Below are 20276 nucleotides of genomic sequence, written 5' to 3' on the forward strand. Positions count from 1 at the left end.
AGTTTCTTTGAGTAAGGTTACTAGTAAGGAATCAAACTGATGTATGAAGTGTTTGATGAGGCAAGGTCCAGGAGTGTGGGCAGCGATGAACCTGTAGAAGCAGCCTTTGCAGAAGCGCTTGATTTAGCCGAAGGAATAAGAAACGTGTTGCTTACTGGTCTGGATCCCGGGGGAGGACTCCCATATAAAAAAGACTGGGGTGCTCGTCGTACAATTAAGGGGTTGAAATGCGGAGAAAACCTGGGGAGCACAAGCTTAAAAAGCCGTACGGTATGGTATGGTTACGAATTCCAAGGGATAGTTTATTGTAACAGACAGTGAGGAGAGTAGAGTAAAGGTTTTTGACAGAAATGGACACTTAGGGATCATTTTCGTGTCTCTCCTGACTGAATCACCTATAAAACAGTGGTCCATGCCGCCCTTAGCGCGGCCATTTTTTTTTTTATTCGCGTGGTTTTCTTTCGCGTCATGCATGACGAACTAAGAGACAGAGGGACTACTCGTGGTAGCTGAACATCAAAACTTTTCTGTACAGCTGAAAGATACCATATGGTTTTTCACAAGCAAGCCAATAACAATTCCTTTTTAAAATATTTATTTTCAGTGTTGTTTAAAATGTGAATGATGGTTTAAATCGCGACTCAACAAACAAGTCCTCCCTATTTGTCTCGATACATGTCTTACAGTCGGGGTTAAGGGAATTTCTTTAACTATAACGCAATGTTAATAATGTTACTTAGGTTATTTTTTGGCTGTATGATTGTTCACGCATCATTAACACCAGGACGAATTGCATTCTGATCAGTGTTACGACCAAATGGTTCGTTACAATCCTCCAGTACACATCGATACACTCAATTATCTTTGCCGTGATATAAATATAATATACTTTAATTTATTTCCCCTCTTGTTCATACTTCATTCGCGAGCTTTGTTTCTCTTTTCAAAGGGTCCAAGTTAACTAAGTAAGTGCGAAAGCGATAGGTCACCGTAGTATTGATTAGAGTCTTGAATATAAATTTGTCTTTGACACCAAATTCTTGAAACACAGTCTTCCCCGCGAAATATCCTTGTACCAGTCCACCCGCTGTATTGTTTTTTCTTCTCACTCGGCCTCAGGCGCTTCCTCGTCCTCGTCCTCCTCCTTTTGTTCTTGACCTTGTTCTTGGAATTGTACCAGCTGCGCATGTCTCTTCACGGCCTGGCCAGCATCATACAGTACCTTTTCTATTACGCCCGCTTTTGGTGCTCTAATGACGTGCTAAAGAAGTAAAACAAAACAATAATAACAATAATAATCATTTTATTACTTATATAGCGCAAAATTCATTAAAATATGATCTAATGCACACGGAATTCTGAGAAAACGATAACATTAGAGCGCTTTACAGCTTGAAAACAGTACTAACCGTTTCCAGAAAGCTACAAGTTCTTTTACCAATCGCAGCAACAATGGTCTTTTTATTAGCCAATAAGGTAGAAAATCATAATCACGTGATTTGACTTGCGCGCCTTTTCCCGCGCTTGCCGCTGGTTACGTGAAAGTGCTTTGAGTTCTGATTGGTTGACTACGATATTACCCGCGCTTTTGTAAAGTGTACGCTGGACAACATGAAACACGGCGCAAATAGTGGTTCTTAGATAAAACTTTGCTGTGGGATTGGCTGAGAAAAATCATGTTCTCATTGAACACAGCAGAGAAGTCGTTTGGCGCCAGTTGGGAGAAACACTGAACCTTGTCACTGAATTATGCGTCACATGTTTTCCCGCTCTTTTTAGCAGTCACAGTTTTTGTTTCGTTTCCTCTGAAACGAAACGGTATTGTTTTCAGTTCAAGGGTGAACTATTTACACAGTGATTTGCAGTATCCCATCAGAGTAAAGTTCGTAATCGTTAATGTAAATACGGTGGAATTTCGGTCATCGCAACAAAATGTGGCGTTCCGAACATTTCAATTGCTGCTTTATTCGAAAATGAGGAATTACGACTGAAACTCTCGTTTCTCGTTATTAAAATACACAAGAAAACTACACACTGGACTTCTATTCGGATAGTAATAGTGAAAAGGAAGTTTATTTTGGAGGTAGAGAGAGCGCCAGAACACGCGATTTGTCCACTAATGCGATATTTTAAGCCGATGAAAGCAGTTCGTTTTGTTTAGTTCAACGAAGAAATGGTATTGTTTTCTGTTTCAGAGTGATTTATTGACATAGTTAGTATGAATGTTATCGGCCAGTAACGCTTGTAATTCACAAGGTAAACATGTTCAACAAAAATAACTTGTTGTTTCGTTTCCTCAGAAGCGAAATGGTATTGTTTTCAGTTCAGAGGTGAACTATTTACATAGTGGGGGTAATATCCAACCAGAGTAAAGTTCGTAATTGTTAATGTAAACACGGCGGCAAAATTTCAGCCAGAACTCGGTGCATCGCAACAAAATGTGTCACGTGCAACATTGCAGTGAAACTCTCGTTTCTCGGTATTATCTCACACAAGAAAACTGCGAACTGGACTTGATAGTGATAGTGAAAAAGAAATATACTTTCGAAGTAGAGACACCGCGACACCACGCGCTTTGTCCACCAATGCGATATTTTAAGCCGATGGAAGCAGTTCGTTTTGTTTAGTTCACCAGAGAAATGGTCCTGTTTTCCGTTTCAGATTAATTTATTGACATAGTGAGTATGAATTTTATCAGGGTAAACGCTTGTAATTCACAAGGTAAACATGTTCAGCAAAAATAACTTCTCGAAAGTGAATTCTATTTCGTGACACGGAAAGAAAAGGAAATTAAAATGTCATGCAGGCAGAAATAATTAGCGACTTGAATGTTCCTAAGTCTTACTGAAACGATGTATTCTAGAGAAACGAAGATATCTATTTCCGTGTTTGATTTAAATGTGATTAAGATCACAACTACGGCGAAATAACTTTGGTCAATCAGAAAACTTGTCAGGAATAACAATCCCGCCCCTTTTCTGTGGCTGTTTACGGGAAAAGAACACGCACTTGGAGCGTTTGGACGATACTACAGATACGATACGATATTAACCTGCGAACGCAGACGTATTTCCGGCTGTCGCTTGTCTCCGCCGAAAATGTCTGCGAACCCGAGCCAAGAAACGATTTCTGTGACGTAATGACTTTTCTTTCTCTTGTGCCGATCAGATTCCATGATAGAGTGAAACTCGAGTGCTCCTCGCAGCGAATACTTCGCGCAGTAGTTCTGGGGCTACTTGAGCTAAACTGTGATTGGCTTAAAATGCCTACGTCACAGAAATCGTTTCCTGGCTCGGGTTCGCAGACGTTATTTTCGGCGGAGACAAGCGACAGCCGGAAATACGTCTGCGTTCGCAGGCTAATACGATGAAGAAGGTGACTAGTTCATCATATCGTAATTTAATTAACGTTGGTATATTGCAAAATAGGCACAATATGGCTTTTTATGACGTTTTCTTCATATCGTAGGTGTCGCTGTTTTCCAGATTTAGTTGCATTTCTCGAATTTTATTTGCAGATTTAGTTGCAATTCCAGCAGTTTTACTTCTTAGAGCGCACTTTTAAAAATAAGAAAATTTGTATTTCGACATACCGCGGCATTTCAAGAGCTGGTTTCCATGAAAACACCGATAGCATTTGTATTTTAGCTTCATAATATTCAAGCGAAAGTGGAGGAATAATTGCACAACTGTCGTCACACATGAGACGTCCTTCTTGAAAAGAAAAATATACTGTGCCACTGACAACGAAACGTAGAGTGCCGCATCCATTCGAATCAAGGACTGCCCGGCACAGAAATGGAAAAATTATGCGTCAAATGCTTTTGCCTCTTAGCTTTAATTAGCCTCACACACAGTACTTTGAATTTCTGAAAAATTTGGCGGGCCTGTGCGGCCCGCTTCCCAAAGCACTTATCCTATTTAAGACCAAAGTCTGCGATTTTTCGAACCTATTTATGGCCTGGCCCTTAAATTAATACCCTGTTTCAGACCTGCCGTATTTCTCAAGTTCACAATGATGTTAAAGGTATTGTGAATGGCTTTAGTTGCTGGTCTTACCGACGATGAAAAAAGTAGCTTCTTCTAAAAAACATACCTAATTCAAGACTAGAGTGCAAAAACCATACCCAGTTTAAGACCAAAATGACCAAAATCAATACTCTACTTCTGACTAAAATGCCTTAAAAAAACATGTCCCTCTGTCGCTGGACATACCTATATAGCCGATATAAGGGAGCACCCCCCTCCCCTGGGGCAGAGTCAAAGTGAAGTATAACAAGTAAATACATTTCGAAGCGCGTTGACTGTAATAACTGATACATGTGTAGAGAACTTAAATTAATTAGCCCTTGCTCTTTTACAATAGGTTAAGTACTAAACCTCACCTGGACGAAAAACCCCAGGCTCTGGCAACTGGGCAGATCAGTGCGGTGCAAAGCGGCACATTAGCACATATCCCCCTCACTCCAGGACTTCTTATGTACGAGATTCAAAACCCCAGCCTTTCTCAGACTTTGAATATCTTTTCGGAAACGAAACCCTATTTCTTTCTGAGAAATAGCTTCTTGTTCTGCTTATTTTCCAGACTACAATTTTCTCCCTTTCTTCTCAGCCGCCTGTTTTCTCACTCTATGACCCGGCTGGACCAAGAGTGAACAAAAACTAGATGATTACGAACATCTTTGAAATGAGAATTTCACACACAAAAAAATACGCCAGTATACCTCCATCTTCATTGCCTCCATAACGACCAACGTTTCTCCTTCTTCGACACTCTGTCCTGGCTCAACAAATATCTGTGGTCGACGATATAACATGAAAAGAATTACAGCTTAACTACATGTGTGTTCCATGCTCTTGCTCCAAAATCTCGCTCGATTTGGAAAGCCACTGATTTATCTAAAATATGAAGGACAGGACAGAGACCGAAAGCAATCTATGAAGCTTGAACGTCACATATAGATATTCAGGGAGATTTTGGATATTCGTTGAGTTTTTCCGAAGACGTTCTGACTCTTTCAAAACGAATCCGAATTTCCCGAGGAGGTTGCTACTATCCACTGAGTTTCCTGAAGAGTTTCCGACTGCTCCTTAAAGTACCCGAGGAGATACCGACTCTTGTTGTATAATTATTATTCGGTTCCAATCGTCTCTAAGTTCTTAAACCCTTCCAAATTCAATAGTCTCTAAACCTCTGCGATTATTCCCTCACTTACCGTTATTTACTTTCTCGCTTACCTTGACAATAGTGCCAGTCATTGGTGCCATGGCGGAACCTTGAGAAGCTACTGAGAGACCACCCCTCAGGAACTTGGGAACCGGGCGACGAACCTTGTGACAACCATCCTGAATTTGAGAACAGAAACGGAAATAAAACCCTGTTAAGTCAGGAATCTGCGCATTAATCTTTTTCAGAAAAAAATGCCAGAATCTAGCCCAAGTCGATGTGTGCGTGATTATTTTTGCGTAACGTTTTTGACGTCACCGAGTCTCGGAGAAGTTGCAAAACAACATGAAGTCATTAGAGACTGGTCAAACAGTACAAGGGGGGGGGGGGGGGGGGAGGTGGAGCATTTCAAAATGTGGTGGTAACAAAACACATGACCCACCCCTTCAATAGACCATTTTACAGTTGTCTGCTCAGTGACCTGGCCTTTGTATGGCAGCGAGGCTAGAGTTGACCTTGTTTTGATACAGACCTCACTGCTTTTGTCATGTAAATGCACCTAGTTAGCATCAGAACAACTTGTTTTGCACAACAAAAGCAGTGAGGTCTGTATCAAAACAAGGTCAACTCTAGCCTCGCTACGATACAAAGGCCAGGTCACTGAGCAGACAACTGTAAAATGGTCTATTTGGCACAAAACTAAGTGACCCACGACAAAATGATGGTCGAAAGTTATATGACCCACCCATATAAAACATGACATTTTTGGTTGCATAATCCAATTGTACTATTATTTACGTTTTGGGTAACTAGTGCAGGCTCTTTTCCTGAACAGCGGGTTAGTAATTGAACCTTGTAACTACCACCTGCTGGGACTTCACGAATCTTTGCGGAGTTATCACATTGGTATGAATATTTCTCGCTGAATCTTCAACGTCCCTTAAGATATGGTAAATAATTTACCTTGGTGAATAAATGCAGGGTTCCCTCTTGATCGACAAGCCAGGATTTAAAGATTCGTCCATCTACATTAGCTTTGAGGCTGATCTTTGAGCCTTCTGATTGTAGCTTTCCTTTCACGAGCATGCGTCGACCTTCGATCTATCAAACACGACATGGAATCACCATTAATCATCAGGAATTTAAACCAATTACCTTCAGGCCTTCACCGAAAATCGACAACGTGAAATTTCTCATTAAAAAGAAGGGAATACGACATTTCCAACCTGCTGCTACTGATCAGGGCCGGGTTGTTCAAAGACCGGTTAACCTTAACCCAGGATTAAAAGTTCACCGAAGGATTAACTTTGCTGTATAAAAATGTTTCTCACTGCTTATGTTTTGAATATTTTGGACTAATAGCCTGCGAACAGGCTCCCGGTGAGCCCGAACGAAGCGAGGGGGCTCCCCTGTCCCCGTCCTGATCGATTTGCTCTCCGAATTCTTCTGTTTCGCGCTCGCCGAAATTTTTTTCCGTCCTCGCCGGGAGCCTGTTCGCAGGCTATGGACTAAAGGCCAAACAATATAAAACGAAAACCTCACTGAAATATTACAAAACTGATGCTAAGTTAGCTTTGGCCTTTGAACAACCCGGACAAAAGATATCATACAATGAAATTCAACTATTACTTGTCTTTGGCATTGTACCTTTGGAGCCCTTTTTTTCCTTTTAAGCGTCGACAGTAATTTTACGTTTTGCAATACTACGCTAAGCGATTGGCTAAAAAAAAATTCCCGCCACTTTGTCATCCAATCAGGAGAAGTAAAACCAAAATCAACTATGATTCGCTCGCGCACGTTTTCCCGCGCTTCGCGACAGCTATATGTGTTTGCGTTAAGTTTTGATTGGTTTACTGGATTGTCTGTGTCGTATATGAGTTGCCAGAGTAATTTGACTTTCACAACGTTCAATTAAAAACTGCATTACTCTTCCTGGATAGAATGCTAGTTCATTGAAGGTTTAACCAAACCAGGTGGAGATAGGCACAGTAAGAGTAAAGACAATAACTCTGGCCATGTTGAAACTTTTAAATGCCTTGATTGGGATGTTGACAAATTAAAAGACTACACCATTGTTCAAACTTACCTCTAGTGTAAAACTGCCATCCTTGTTGTAAGAAACAATAACATAAACCTCTAAAATGGGGGAAAATAACAGAAAAAAAAGAATATAACATGGAAAAATAGTGTCAGTTCTAGTTCAGTAGAGTATTGTTGCGGACGTCCAATTAATTTCTACTTACACCGACAAGAACGCTCCTTCATGTTTCACCCCTCTCCCTAATTGTTTTGGAGACTGTTTATTGTATTTAAGAAACTTTACCAGCGTTCAACATGTTAGTCACTTCAAATCTTTACTTAACTTTTTCATCGTCTTTTAGAATTGCAACAACCATACGAATAATTCTTATGTGCATTTTGCGAAGCAAAAAAGTAAAACAGAACAGAACAGATAATTGTCTTACTTTTCTCGCCATCATCGAGGCGTATTCTCCTTTTAGCGACGTTGTTCATTCGGAAACTAGTGGTAGAATTCCACACTGAAAAGGGATCTGTTAGAAGGAGAGCGACAACCAATAAACAAGACTGCACTAATACACATCAACAAGTGTGAAGTTTACATCAAGCATAAAAAAAAACAGACTAAGGTTTACATTAAAAAAATCAGATGATAATAATAATAATAATAATAATAATAATAATAATAATAATAATAATAATAATAATAATAAACTTGTCTTCCTACGATGTATAAGATTCTGACATCCATCATAGCAGAACGAACATACACTTTCTTGAATGAACACCAGCTCCTACCATCAGAGCAGAAAGGCTGTAAGAGAGGGAGCTACGGATGCAAAGACCAACTCCTGATAAACAAGATGATTCTGGAGGACTGTAAGACCAAGAAAAAGAACCTATCCACAGCCTGGATAGACTATAAGAAAGCATTTGATAGTGTACCTCACACGTGGATAATAAAGTGCATGGAAATCTATAAGATCTGCCCTGTGACTGTCAACTTTATCGCAGAAAGCATGAAATGTTGGAAGACAACGTTACACCTCAACCACGCTGAAGGGTCAATAACATCAAGGCCTATCAATATCAAAAGTGGAATCTTTCAAGGAGACTCTCTCTCTCCACTCCTGTTCTGTCTTGCCCTTGCTCCACTGAGCTCATTACTAAAGGCAACCGCTTATGGATATGAAGCCCAGGGTAGAACAATCAGCCACCTCTTTTATATGGACGACCTAAAAACATATGCAAAAAGTGACAGCCAGCAAACCGGCCTACTCAATATTGTAAAGACATTCAGCAATGATATCAAGTTGGAATTCGGGCTGGACAAATGCGCTAAGGCCACATTCAAAAGAGGAAAGCTGACAGAAACTTCCGATTTACAACTTGACATTGACACCTGTATCAAGGAACTAGACCAAGAGAACACATATAAATACCTTGGCGTGGATGAAGGTGATGGTATACAGCATGCCAAGATGAAAGAAAGAGTGAGGAAGGAATACTACCGCAGAGTGAGGATGGTCCTAAAAATGGAGCTCAGTGCTGCCAATAGATTTGAGGCAATCAACACCTTAGCTATCCCAGTGGTGACCTACAGTTTTAACATAATCGACTGGAAGATGAGTGAAATCAAGAGGTTAGACACAAAAACAAGAAAACTACTCACCCTATCAAAAATGCATCACACAAAAGCAGATGTAGACAGACTCTACCTCCCAAGAAATGCTGGTGGTAGGGGTCTTATCCAATTAGAAGCCTCGTACAAAACAACCACGATAGGGCTCGATACATACCTAAAGAACACTGATGATGCCCTAATCGAACTAGTGCAAGAACATGATGGCAGAAAGAAATTGTACTCTATACAAAGGCAAGCAGAACAATTCAAACAAGAACTAGACCTAACAATACCAGATAAACAAGCAGAAGAAACAACCACCAAATATGCAAAGAGAACCAAACAAATGGCACGAAATAAGACCCAAGAAAAATTAACAAAGCAGTGGGAGAACAAAGCCCTACATGGAAGATACCCAAAGAGAATAAAGGAGGCAGATGTTGACCACCACAAAACCAACCAGTGGCTCAAAAGCAGTGGACTGAAGGCAGAAACGGAAGGATTCATAATCGCAGCCCAAGACCAAAGCCTAGCTACCAGATCATACCACGCCAGCATTATCAAAGACGGTACTAGCCCCCTATGCAGGATGTGTAACAAATACGACGAAACAATTGACCATATCGTGTCTGGGTGTCCTGAACTTGCGAAAACAGAATATACCCACAGACACGATAAAGCAGCCGCGTATATACATTGGAAAGTCTGTCACAACTATAATATAAAGACATCAGAAAAGTGGTATGACCATGAGCCGCAAACAGTTACCGAAAACGAGGATGTCACGATATTATGGGACATGCCAATACACACAGACAGGAAAATAACAGCCAACAGACCCGATATAGTGATTAAAGACCACAAAACGAAAACCTGTAAATTTATTGACATGGCAGTACCATCAGACAGAAACACATCCGTGAAAGTCAGTGAAAAACTATCCAAATATAAGGACTTGGAAATCGAAACAAGCCGAATGTGGGGCATGAGAACGGAAACGATACCAGTTATCATTGGAGCACTTGGAGCTATCAAAAAGGGACTAGAAACTTATCTTGGAAGAATTCCCGGCCAATTAAGCATCAGTGAACTACAAAAGATAACCTTGCTAGGTACAGCGCACATTTTGAGGAGGGTGCTATCAAGCTAAAAACTGGCTATCCCCTAGTGCCCCAGGACCATGGTTTGGTCTCGGCCCTAAGGACTCTAAGTTAACATTACGTGAGGACGATAATAATAATAATAATAATAATAATAATAATAATAATAATAATAATAATAATAATAATAATAATAATAATAACCACTTATTTAAGTGTCGATGTATTTAGCACTAATGTGCTAACTGGGGACACTGTAAATAAATAAACAAATATTTCAAGTATAACATAACCTGCGAATCAGTCCTGGACTGGACTGACAAGACTGTGCTGCCCCAAAGAAAAGAGAAGTTGTGATGGTTCCAAATAAGTTAAAAGTGTTTCAAGGACGTTTCTTATAGGTTGGGAATATCTGGACGCGTTTTTAAACCGCATTTCAAGCGGACCAGAAGTTAGACGTTCCGGGGCTATGCACAGGGGACTTCTCATCATAACCAACGAAGTAAAAAAAAAAATACAAGACCCAAATATTGTAAATAAATTAATGCATATACACTTGGTAAGTGATTATCCACAGAATATCGTTATCGACTCGTTGAAAAAACCCCGACTTGATGTCAAAGTAAATAACTGTACAGTTATTGCCTTCCTGTGCAATTTTAAATTATAACTATCCTCACCGTTCGAGAGTGCAGCTCGACTTTCTTGCTCTTGTCTTTCGAAGAGAAGAAGTCCCAAGCTGGCTTGAGCCAGCATCTCATGGCTCAGCGGTACCTTCGCAGGGAACAGATCTTGATAGTGTTGCTGCAGTAGGAGATTAAAAGTCACTGTCATTGTTGATAAAATTACCAAGTATAGAAAAAGTGCCAAGTTTAGAAACTAAGTATGAATAGGCATTGAAAAATGATCATCGGTTTAAAACCGATTTCTAGAACAGCCAGATCACAGCTATACAATTTAAAGAAAATGAGAAGAACTTATCAAAAAGTAAGAATGACTAATGGTTTACCTGAGGATGGGTTGAAAAGGACACACTTAAAAACAACTCCTGGTCAGGTTTTCACGTAATATATCAAACACGAGAGGCAGTGTTTCATCGGGATATCCAAACAGGGAGAAGAGAGTGGAAAATACGACGCGCAGCGGAGTAGTTTTGACTAGATTCGAGGTGTTTTTGGATAGCCGATGAAACACTGTCTTGAGTGTTTGATACATGACTTTGTATATCTCCTCCATCGAAACAAAAACTAAGGAGTAAACGGAGAAGTAAAATTGTCAAAATCTATGCTCAGCTAATTAAGACCGGGTATTCAAACCTCCTTCACGGTTGGGATTTTCTTCATTATAACTTGATGAATTGTTAATGAGTTTGAGAAGTTTGATTCACATTCCCCTGTCCGAAAATGATTTCAAGGACTTCTCATCTTCTACAATTCAAATGCATTTACAAGAATTGAAAGCAATAGTAAAGAGAGCAGCACATTTTCAGCAGTTAGAAGTTTGTTTGAAGATACCTTTATGAAGTCAGTGTGAACGTCTCCTGCCTTAAAATGGCCGTGCTCACACAGACTTGATAAGAAGCTAATGTTTGTGTTCAATCCTACAATCTGGTGAAGAAAAAATAAAAGCAAGAAGTCAGATGCACTAGCTCCCCAAAAACTGCAGCAGTGAAAAATAAAGCAGGCTATGTAAATCTTACGGCAAGAATTTTCATTCCTTGATGAATGACGAATACTAAACCATATTGGGCGCTTTTCCTTCGACCAAAACTTGGGGTTTGAAGTTTTAGAAATTTCCAGGGAGGAATGGAACAACATTTTCCGGAATTTCAAGAAAAAAGGGCGCCCCAATTTTCGAAAATTACGTCTCGGGAATTTCCGTTCCATTGGATGTTGCTCCCGGAATTTCTGGAAATTTTGGTTGAATGGTTCGCATTTCGGAGATTCAACAATTCGTGGATCTTCCGGACAATTTCTCGGGAAATTTCCGTACCATCTTCGTCTATTCGAAAGTTACGAAATGTTAGGTCGAATGGAAACCGCCCATTACGTAGAGTTAACTCCTTCACTGAATCAAATGAAATCGCAATAACGACACTTTACTTCAGTAAAAAGACATCAAGAACGTGAAAAAATATAACCCAAAAATTGAATGAACAAATAAAACAACATATATATAATTATGTGAAAAGGTTGGGATGTAAGTCACGGATTTTAGTCCCCTATAAGGTGTTCAGGACGAAACACTTCTTTTTTTAACCGACAAGGTATCTTGTGAAGTTGCACTTGAATGTAATGGTATCTTTTAGGGGTCAAATAAAGATCCAAACACGCCCAGATTAGTGTCTTTTAGGGGTTTAATTCAAATTTTCCAACGAGCATCCCCGACCTTCTCACACCGGAGTGCCCACCGGGAAATTTATTTGAGATAGTGATTTTCAGGGTGGGTCATGGTGCTGCTGCATGCCTCCGTGGTGCAACTAAGAAGATAAAGTCAACAGAAGTAAGGAATTGATTGTAGTCGAGGATCAATAGGTTATAGTTGACGTACATTGTATTGCTGTAAAGATTCTTTCAGTAAACTCAAGGCCTGCTCTCTGTTTTCTGACCACACCACAAGCTTAGCAATCATTGGGTCATAATGAACTGATACTTCATCACCTATGAAGATAACAGTGAAATAGAATCACCGAAAAGACATGTAAGGGTCATTTTATGGACGATTCCTTAGGAAGCTGCGGAGGCACGGTCAAATTATGGTTGGTGTGCTTGACTCCACATCATGCGGTCTAGGTTCGAGCCCTGGCCAGAGACATTGTGTTGTGTTCTTGGGCAAGACACTTTCCTCTCACAGCGCCTCTCTCCACCCAGGTGTACAAATACGTACCAGTGAGTTTAATGCTGGGGTGTAACCCTGCAATGGACTAGCATCCCATCCAGGGAGGAGTAGAAATACAACTAGTTGCTTCATGCTACAGCAACTGGGATAAGCTCCAGTTAATAGTCCACTTGGCTCGTATGCAGACTTAACCTCAACTTCCTAAGGAAGCCACCAAGCATTGTTGAGACAGGAAGAATTAGACACCTAAAAGGGTTGGATTGTTAGACTTGAAATTCATCCTGTCACTGCATTCAATTTGTACTCATGACATCAATCAAGATTCTCCCATACAGACCTTCCGCTCAGTTAATCAGAACTAAATTATGTATAACTATACCTTGCCTTACTCCTGTTTCTACTCTGATTCTGTCAGATGGTTGAGGTGTTGAAAGATGTAACAGAGGGCCAGCTCCTGGAAGAAAATCACTGAAAAAAAAATTGTCAAGTTAGGACATTTTTTTGTAACATCTGACTTGAAGCTACATGTAAAAGAGACAAATCAACCATATTCCTGAAAGAATTCAATCAATCAGTGTTGCAAAGGACTTAGCATAAAATGGCCCTCTACACATCTGTTGCATGCCTTACCATTTAAGCTATTGGCAGCCTGTGAACAGGCTCCTACAAGTGCAAAAAAAAAAAAGAATTGCACTGCTCTAGCCACATTCTGCTTATCCTAGATCACACTTGGTTAGCTCTGCTGGGCATGTTTAAAACCCAAAATGGCGAATGTCATGTTGAAATTTTTTGTTTCTAACACAACTCAGCTCCACTTGCCAGTTTCTTTTTGCCTTCCTATGTCCCAATCGGTAGCCAGTTCCAAGTAGTAGGTGTTGCTATTACAATTTTTACATTAATCTCTTTTCCCATTTTGCTTGGCATCATTTCTTGCCACTGTTATCTTGTTAACCCACTTCTGAGGGCAACAAATAACAAAGTTGCTTGTAAAAAAGAGATGCCTCACCTCTCAGGATCCTCAGCATAAATCCTGGCCTCAAAAGAATGCCCCGTTAGTTTAATATCTTCTTGTACAAGTGGTAGACGTTCTCCTGACGCCACTTTCAGCTGCCACTCAACCAAGTCCTGTCCTGTGATCATCTCTGTAACTGGGTGCTCAACCTAACAGACACAAAATGGCCTTGTTAAGTCAAAGATCTTTTTCAACATTAGGATAATAATAATATTTAAAGAAGATAAAGTGAGATACAAGGTCTTGAGAGTAAAATTAAAGTAAAATTAAAAATCATTCACTGTTTGTTGCATCTTGTTTATTGTCTGCAATTAAATAGTTTAACTATCAGTACCAAACATAAAAATATAGCATTTAGTGCATTATTCTTACTTGTAATCGAGTGTTCATTTCCATAAAGTAGAAGTTTTGATCTTTATCCATAATGAACTCAACAGTACCTAAAGAAAAAAACCCAGATTATTCACCACAAAGTCATCTCATTATTTTATATACTTTAGCCACCTTGTCAATATTATGGTGTCAGACTGAATTAAATGGTCTGGGATCAAGCATTGACTGGGATCACTGCATAATGTGTTCTTGGACAAGACCCTTTACTCTCACAGTGCCTCTTAAATTGTTACTAGCAAACTGACAAAATGCTGGAGGGGAGGGGTGGGAGAGTAGCCAGTGAAGAATTAGCACCCCATTCCCGTGGACTGTAGCAGTACTCTAAATGACTTAAACTGGGACAAGCTTTTAGGCAGTGCGTGTCAATTTAGTGTGAGTGCAAATGGCAAAGAACTTTGCATTGCGCTCTTGGATAGGGCATATAGCTCTTGCAGTTCCTCTCTTCTTCCAGAGGTGACGAAACAAAGTAAAGGCAAATTGTTAGTCTAAGGGCAAACTCACAAAAATGCTTGAGGGTAAGGGAACCTGTGATTGCATTGTCATCCCATCCTGCTGTCAACAGTTACAATGCAATGATGATTTGCATTATTCTCCTGAGTCACATCTGTTTTTACAAGATATTAAAATTACAAGGAGAAATAAGATCTTGATGAAAATGAAGAGTCAGTTGCATATCATACCTGCACCAACATAGCCAACAGCCTTTGCTGCCCTCACTGCTGCTTCAGCAATCTTCTGCCGCACCTCAGAGGATAACCCTGGAGCAGGAGCCTCCTCAATGATCTTCTGGTGTCTCCTCTGAACACTACAGTCCCTCTCAAACAGGTAAACAGTGTTCCCAAGGGTGTCGGCAAATACTTGAACCTCTACATGTCTGGAAAGAGTATCAGACGAAAAGATTCGATGACTAGATAGTATTAAAACATGTATCATTAGTAAGAATAAATAAAACTTAAACAAAGAGATTTGAACATGACAATCTAAAACATCCAGTTTCTGTACCATTTATAAGAAGTGACCTAAATATTGCCAGTCCACATGGCTAGGATGTTAGTCCATCATAAATTGTAATGTTTTAGTTTGTCCTCCAACTAAATAATGTTCATGGTGTAAATTTATGGGTAGAAGAAGACTCTCAGACAGTTAATGCAATTATACTCAAGGTAATTCAACATTAATGAAATTGCCTAAGCTTATATTACTGTGAGATTCCTTCAAGGGGTTACTGCACAGTAAGTGGGGAAAGCAAAGTGGAAATACACATAGGAAAGACAATAATATTGGCCAGCATTATACATAGACAGCTGCAGTGCAAGCCAAGCATTAAAAAGGTGTAGCCTTTAGCATGCATTGCAGACCTACATGTATACGTAGAATGTCAACTGATGATGATTCTAGTTTGAAGTGCCAGCCAGTACCTTGGAGTGTCGACAAACTTTTCCACTAACATATTATCATCATTAAAGGACTTAAGAGATTCCCTTCTGGCTGATTCCAGAGCATCATCGAAATCTTCTGGCTTCATAACAATCCTCATTCCCTGAAACAAGATGGAATAAAATCTTTATCAGTTGACGAGATGTACATGATGTGGCACTGGACTGTCATTGTAGTAAAAAGATTTATGAATAATAAGTGCCGCAAGTAATTAATGTTAATAAAGAAAATAATACCTTTCCACCACCACCTCTTACAGCTTTAAGCATAACAGGATATCTGAAATAAAAAAATTACAAACAACATTGTTAACATGGAATTCAGCACAAAAAAAATGAAGAAAGCGAGTTGTTATTATCACAGTAAGTTGCTGTCACCCTATTCTTTCCGCTTCTTGTCTTAATCTCTCATCAGATTGGTCTTCACCATGGTAACCTTCAATGATTGGCACTCCAGCAGTTCCCATGATTTCTTTGGATGTGCTGCAATAACAAAACAAGGGAATATATGAAGTGTTATAGATAATATTATGGCAAGTTAACAAAAACAAATGTTATAAAATCATTATTAATAATAATTTTGTTATTACTCTAAACTTGATGTTAGTCAGTGTAACTATTTCAAGTACATGTATGTATTGTGCTGTTCCAGAAAATACATGACTGTATCCACACCCCCCACAGAAGGGAATGGAATTTTCGGGAGGAAAGAAATGTATGAGACTTCAATTGAAATATCCAGAGGAGTGGGGGTCTTAGACGAAATTCGTTCCATGAGGGAGGTATGGATATCTTCTGTAGCTAAATCTAACAATTTTAACAATCATTGATTGGAGAGAGTTAACCAAGTGAGTAGATGTCTTTCTTTGTGGGGAAAAGAAGTGTTCTTTGTGGGGGAAGAATCAATTTAGGATGCCTAGAGACTCTGACTAGTCATAGAGTAGAGTCAAATAGACCACTAAAAATAGTCTTCTTCTAATTAGGTATCCCATCAGTTCCCATGCTGGAAGTCAAGGAAGTAAGGAAATCACTTAATATTTACCTTTTAATACCCATATCTCTGATGGCCGAGGCTGGTGGTCCAATAAATATCACACCTTCTTTCTCGCAAAGTTCTGCAAATTCTGGCTTCTCTGATAAGAAGCCGTACCCAGGATGAATAGCCTACAGAGTATAATTATCCAAAAAATGAAAATTTCTTAACATACACATACTTGATCAATACACATAGAATCAGGTAATTTGCAATACTTACTTTGATATAGAATGAGAATGTTTCTTTTTACTAATTGCAATTGGACTTATACAGGGTGGTGTGTTGCATTGAGGAAGGAGGGAGGAGGGTGTGATTATAAATATTAGTCTAGTAGGTATATTAATTTGTACACCTTCTTAATTACCAGTAGTTCTTAATCAACAATAGTAAAACTTATCCTGTACACAAATAAAATTCAGATGAAGGTGTCTACTTTAATTTGTTCATTACCTGTGCTCCACTCTGAATAGCAACTTCAATGATTTTCTCCATTTTGAGGTAACTTTCCCTTGATGCTGCTGCTCCAATGTGGAAAGCTTCATCCGCCTGGAGTACAATACAATTTTTTATTGTGAAATGAATTTGCCAATGAGGAGGGAGGTCTCAAAAGCAAAAGTATGAACCACAACTGGAATTTCTAGCAGGATGGGATGGATCAATCTGAACAGAACTCTGTGGGAGGAGTATGGATATTTTCTGGAATGAACACAGGCTGTACTTGGTAGCATAATAAAGTGCTATTATTATTTTTTTCCAAGAGGGCACAGTAATCAATTCTGCAATCCAATTGGTTCTTAGTGCAGTCTGGATTTTCCTATCTCTGACCACGGTCATAGTAATGTGCATGCATGTATTTGGAAAAGGTCAAAAGTTATAAATTAATTAAAAGTGATTTGAGAGAGAGAAGAAAAATAAATATTGAGTTACATACTACCTTAGGTTCGGTCCGTATAGTGAAAAGCTGTGGCCTCGGACTTAAAAATGCTCAGACCTCAGTCAAAGATTTTCACTATATGGACCTCCCAACCAGAAATAACATATAGTTGACAAGCCTCAACATCAAAAGATCACCAATGCTAACCACACAATGCAAGATAGAAAATTTACTAATTAACAGTAATTTGAGACAAAATATTACACAGCATTTAACTCACCCCATCTACATGCATGGAATTTTCATCTGCATCACTATAAACTGCCACAGTTCTTATTCCCATTTTCTTTGCTGTTTTCATCACACGACAAGCAATCTCTCCTCTGTTGGCTACAACCACCTTCTTGATAGCTCTTGGACCTGAACAACATACAAGATAATAGGTTATCGACCAAGTGTGAGGTCAACATGAACAAAATTTATACTTGATAAATGATTATTTATTATTGAAATATAATTTATAAAATTCTCCAGTAAAATGATGAAATAATCTACTAATGATGCAGATGAATTTTGCATAAGAACTGACCAAAGTTTTGAATTAATGTTATAACTGAATTATTTGCTAATTAACTAAGTCTCATCATTATTTTTTAACTTTTTCTTTTTCTTTTTTAATTATATTAAACTTTTTCTAGACAGTATAATTTCTAAATTATATTTGATGATTCTTAACAAAATTTGAATAAAGTATTTAATTTTACCTTTAGCTTAGCAAGGTAGTAAAGCAAAATACTTATTATTTTATAGACTATGAGTAGTCTCTCTTTCACGTAGTCTGTTGAATGAGACCATAAATAAACTGTGAGGAACAAAGCGGCTGCACAAAATGCTCGGGGCAAGATGTGTGCGAAAGGAGGGACTACCGCCTAAGCCAGAGAGTTTGAATTATCTATTGCTCTCACAATGCAAAAAATATGATTGGCTTATGTTAGGAGCGTTGACAACACGTTGTCAATATTTGAGATATGTGTGACATCTTGGAGGAATGTTTATCTCACTCTCTGAAAATAGAAAGCTTTGGAACTGGTGCTAATAAAAATGTTGGAATCGTATCTCACAGCCCATGATGTTCTTGCAATTCTGCCAACAGGCTATGGAAAGAGTTAAATTTATCAAGTGCTTTGTTTGGCAAAGCTTTTCGCCTCGAACCCAAATACCAGCGTGTTACTCATTTTGACCTCAACACCGGGTCAACAGCAACATTGAAGAACCATTCTGTAAATATGAATTGACTGAGCTTGGCCATTCTGCCATCCATTTGAAAGATCGAACCGGACTTTCACTTGATATAGGGCATTCACTAGAAACTTTCCACTGCTATCGGTAAACATGCCACCACACTTGGGTGATCTCCTATGTCAAATACATACATGTAAATTCAGGGTTGAAACTTCGCATTTGAAAATCTCTCAGTAAATTTTAGACTTAAACCTACAGACACCACAAAAGTCCTTACAAGATGCTCCTTTGCCGTCTTCTTTCAAAACTTCTTAAATAGCAGTTAAATTGCTTAACAAACACCATAACTAAGATTTACTTCTCATGGCATGGCTTTGCATTGCTTCTTGAAGAGAACAGCGATTTTCAAGATGTTTCCCGGGGTTATTGACAACAGGTGATAATGTTGGGCTGTTCTGAAAACCTGGAGTGCGGAGTGCAGAGTGTTAAAAAAATTTAAAAAATTAGAAATAAATAAAATTTGAAAGTGAATTGAATACTTAATGTCACTATTCTGCTGTTCAAATTAAGTGTAAAATGTAACCATTACGCAAACAGGTAAAAGGTAACATTTAGGAAAAAGTAAAGTACAGCCCAGTTGACTTGAAAAATTAGAAAAAATAGTAAGATAAAAAAGATAAACTGTAGATTGACAAATACAGAAACAAATACAAATACACAGGTCAAGTTGCACTTTCAGAAAACAAATTATAACGAATATTTCACCTAAAAAGCTATTCAACCACACAGCACTGCTTGTCCATGTCCTTTCTGTTGGAATGGCCGTTTTTATACTTAAGACGCATTGCCCGTTTTTACACTAGTGGTCACATTTTCCGTCCAGAAGGAGAATGCATCTTTAGCATATGTATTTCTCAAAATTCAATTTTTAGATTATTTATGTGTTTTTAAAATTATTCTTTCAATTCACCTTCAAATTTTACTTTATTTCTATTTCTTTATTTTTCTCATTTTTTTAAAATTTAATTTAACACTCCGCACTTCGCACTCCGCGTTTTCGGAACAGCCAGGCGACAATGAGAGGACGTCAAGATAAGGAATCGTATTGGAGACGTGTAACGAGATTGAAAATCACTCGGCCGTGAAAGGTCAAACCCTCTGGCTTTATCGTGGGTAGTCCCTCCTTTCGCGTGCTTCTCACCCCAAGAGTTCGTGCGGCAATTTTTGCAAGACGGACTAAGCGAAAGAGGGACTACTCGTGGACTAATTATTTTTGAACTTTTGAACAGAAACTTACCACTGGTGTACTGGGCACCGATAGTCCACCAAAGTTGTTTTCTACTTGTAATCAAACAAAAGGCATGTCAATCAGACATCAAGCATTTAATAAAAGTTTATAGATGTTGAATTCAGAGCTAACATATACCTGTTAGCGCCGAGAAAACGGCAAAATAATTTACGTCCCAAAGGTCCAGCAATGTTGGACGCCATTTTGAATTTTGTAACAAACAGGACAAAAAATTTACGGTATATAAA

At 38.9% G+C, this 20276-nt stretch overlaps 2 protein-coding genes across 3 annotated transcripts; one reads left to right on the plus strand and one right to left on the minus strand.

The window, feature by feature from the left end:
- Nucleotides 1–578: 578 nt before the first annotated feature.
- Nucleotides 579–20250, minus strand: LOC110057938 (methylcrotonoyl-CoA carboxylase subunit alpha, mitochondrial-like). 2 transcript variants are annotated; one of them, XM_089293153.1, is made up of 21 exons: nucleotides 20167–20250; nucleotides 20038–20078; nucleotides 17779–17918; nucleotides 17075–17170; nucleotides 16631–16752; nucleotides 15967–16071; nucleotides 15826–15868; nucleotides 15571–15692; nucleotides 14833–15026; nucleotides 14132–14199; nucleotides 13754–13908; nucleotides 13127–13215; nucleotides 12460–12569; nucleotides 11424–11516; nucleotides 10590–10713; nucleotides 7632–7718; nucleotides 7253–7302; nucleotides 6130–6267; nucleotides 5238–5345; nucleotides 4724–4795; nucleotides 579–1261 (listed from the first exon to the last, which is right to left on the minus strand). In XM_089293153.1, the coding sequence occupies exons 1-21, from the start codon at nucleotides 20229–20231 to the stop codon at nucleotides 1106–1108; spliced, it is 2178 nt and encodes a 725-aa protein (XP_089149279.1). In that variant the 5' UTR covers nucleotides 20232–20250; the 3' UTR covers nucleotides 579–1105. The 2 variants fall into 2 exon arrangements, with proteins under 2 accessions (XP_089149279.1, XP_089149278.1); XM_089293152.1 differs by having other exon boundaries at nucleotides 20038–20081.
- Nucleotides 7914–10034, plus strand: LOC149109050 (uncharacterized). Its single transcript, XM_089293702.1, has one exon. The coding sequence runs from the start codon at nucleotides 7914–7916 to the stop codon at nucleotides 9957–9959; it is 2046 nt and encodes a 681-aa protein (XP_089149828.1). The 3' UTR covers nucleotides 9960–10034.
- Nucleotides 20251–20276: the final 26 nt, after the last annotated feature.

This window comes from Orbicella faveolata, unplaced genomic scaffold (assembly GCF_042242905.1).
Source record: "Orbicella faveolata isolate gen_17 unplaced genomic scaffold, um_ofav_v1 contig_25, whole genome shotgun sequence".
NCBI classification, from domain to species: domain Eukaryota; kingdom Metazoa; phylum Cnidaria; class Anthozoa; order Scleractinia; family Merulinidae; genus Orbicella; species Orbicella faveolata.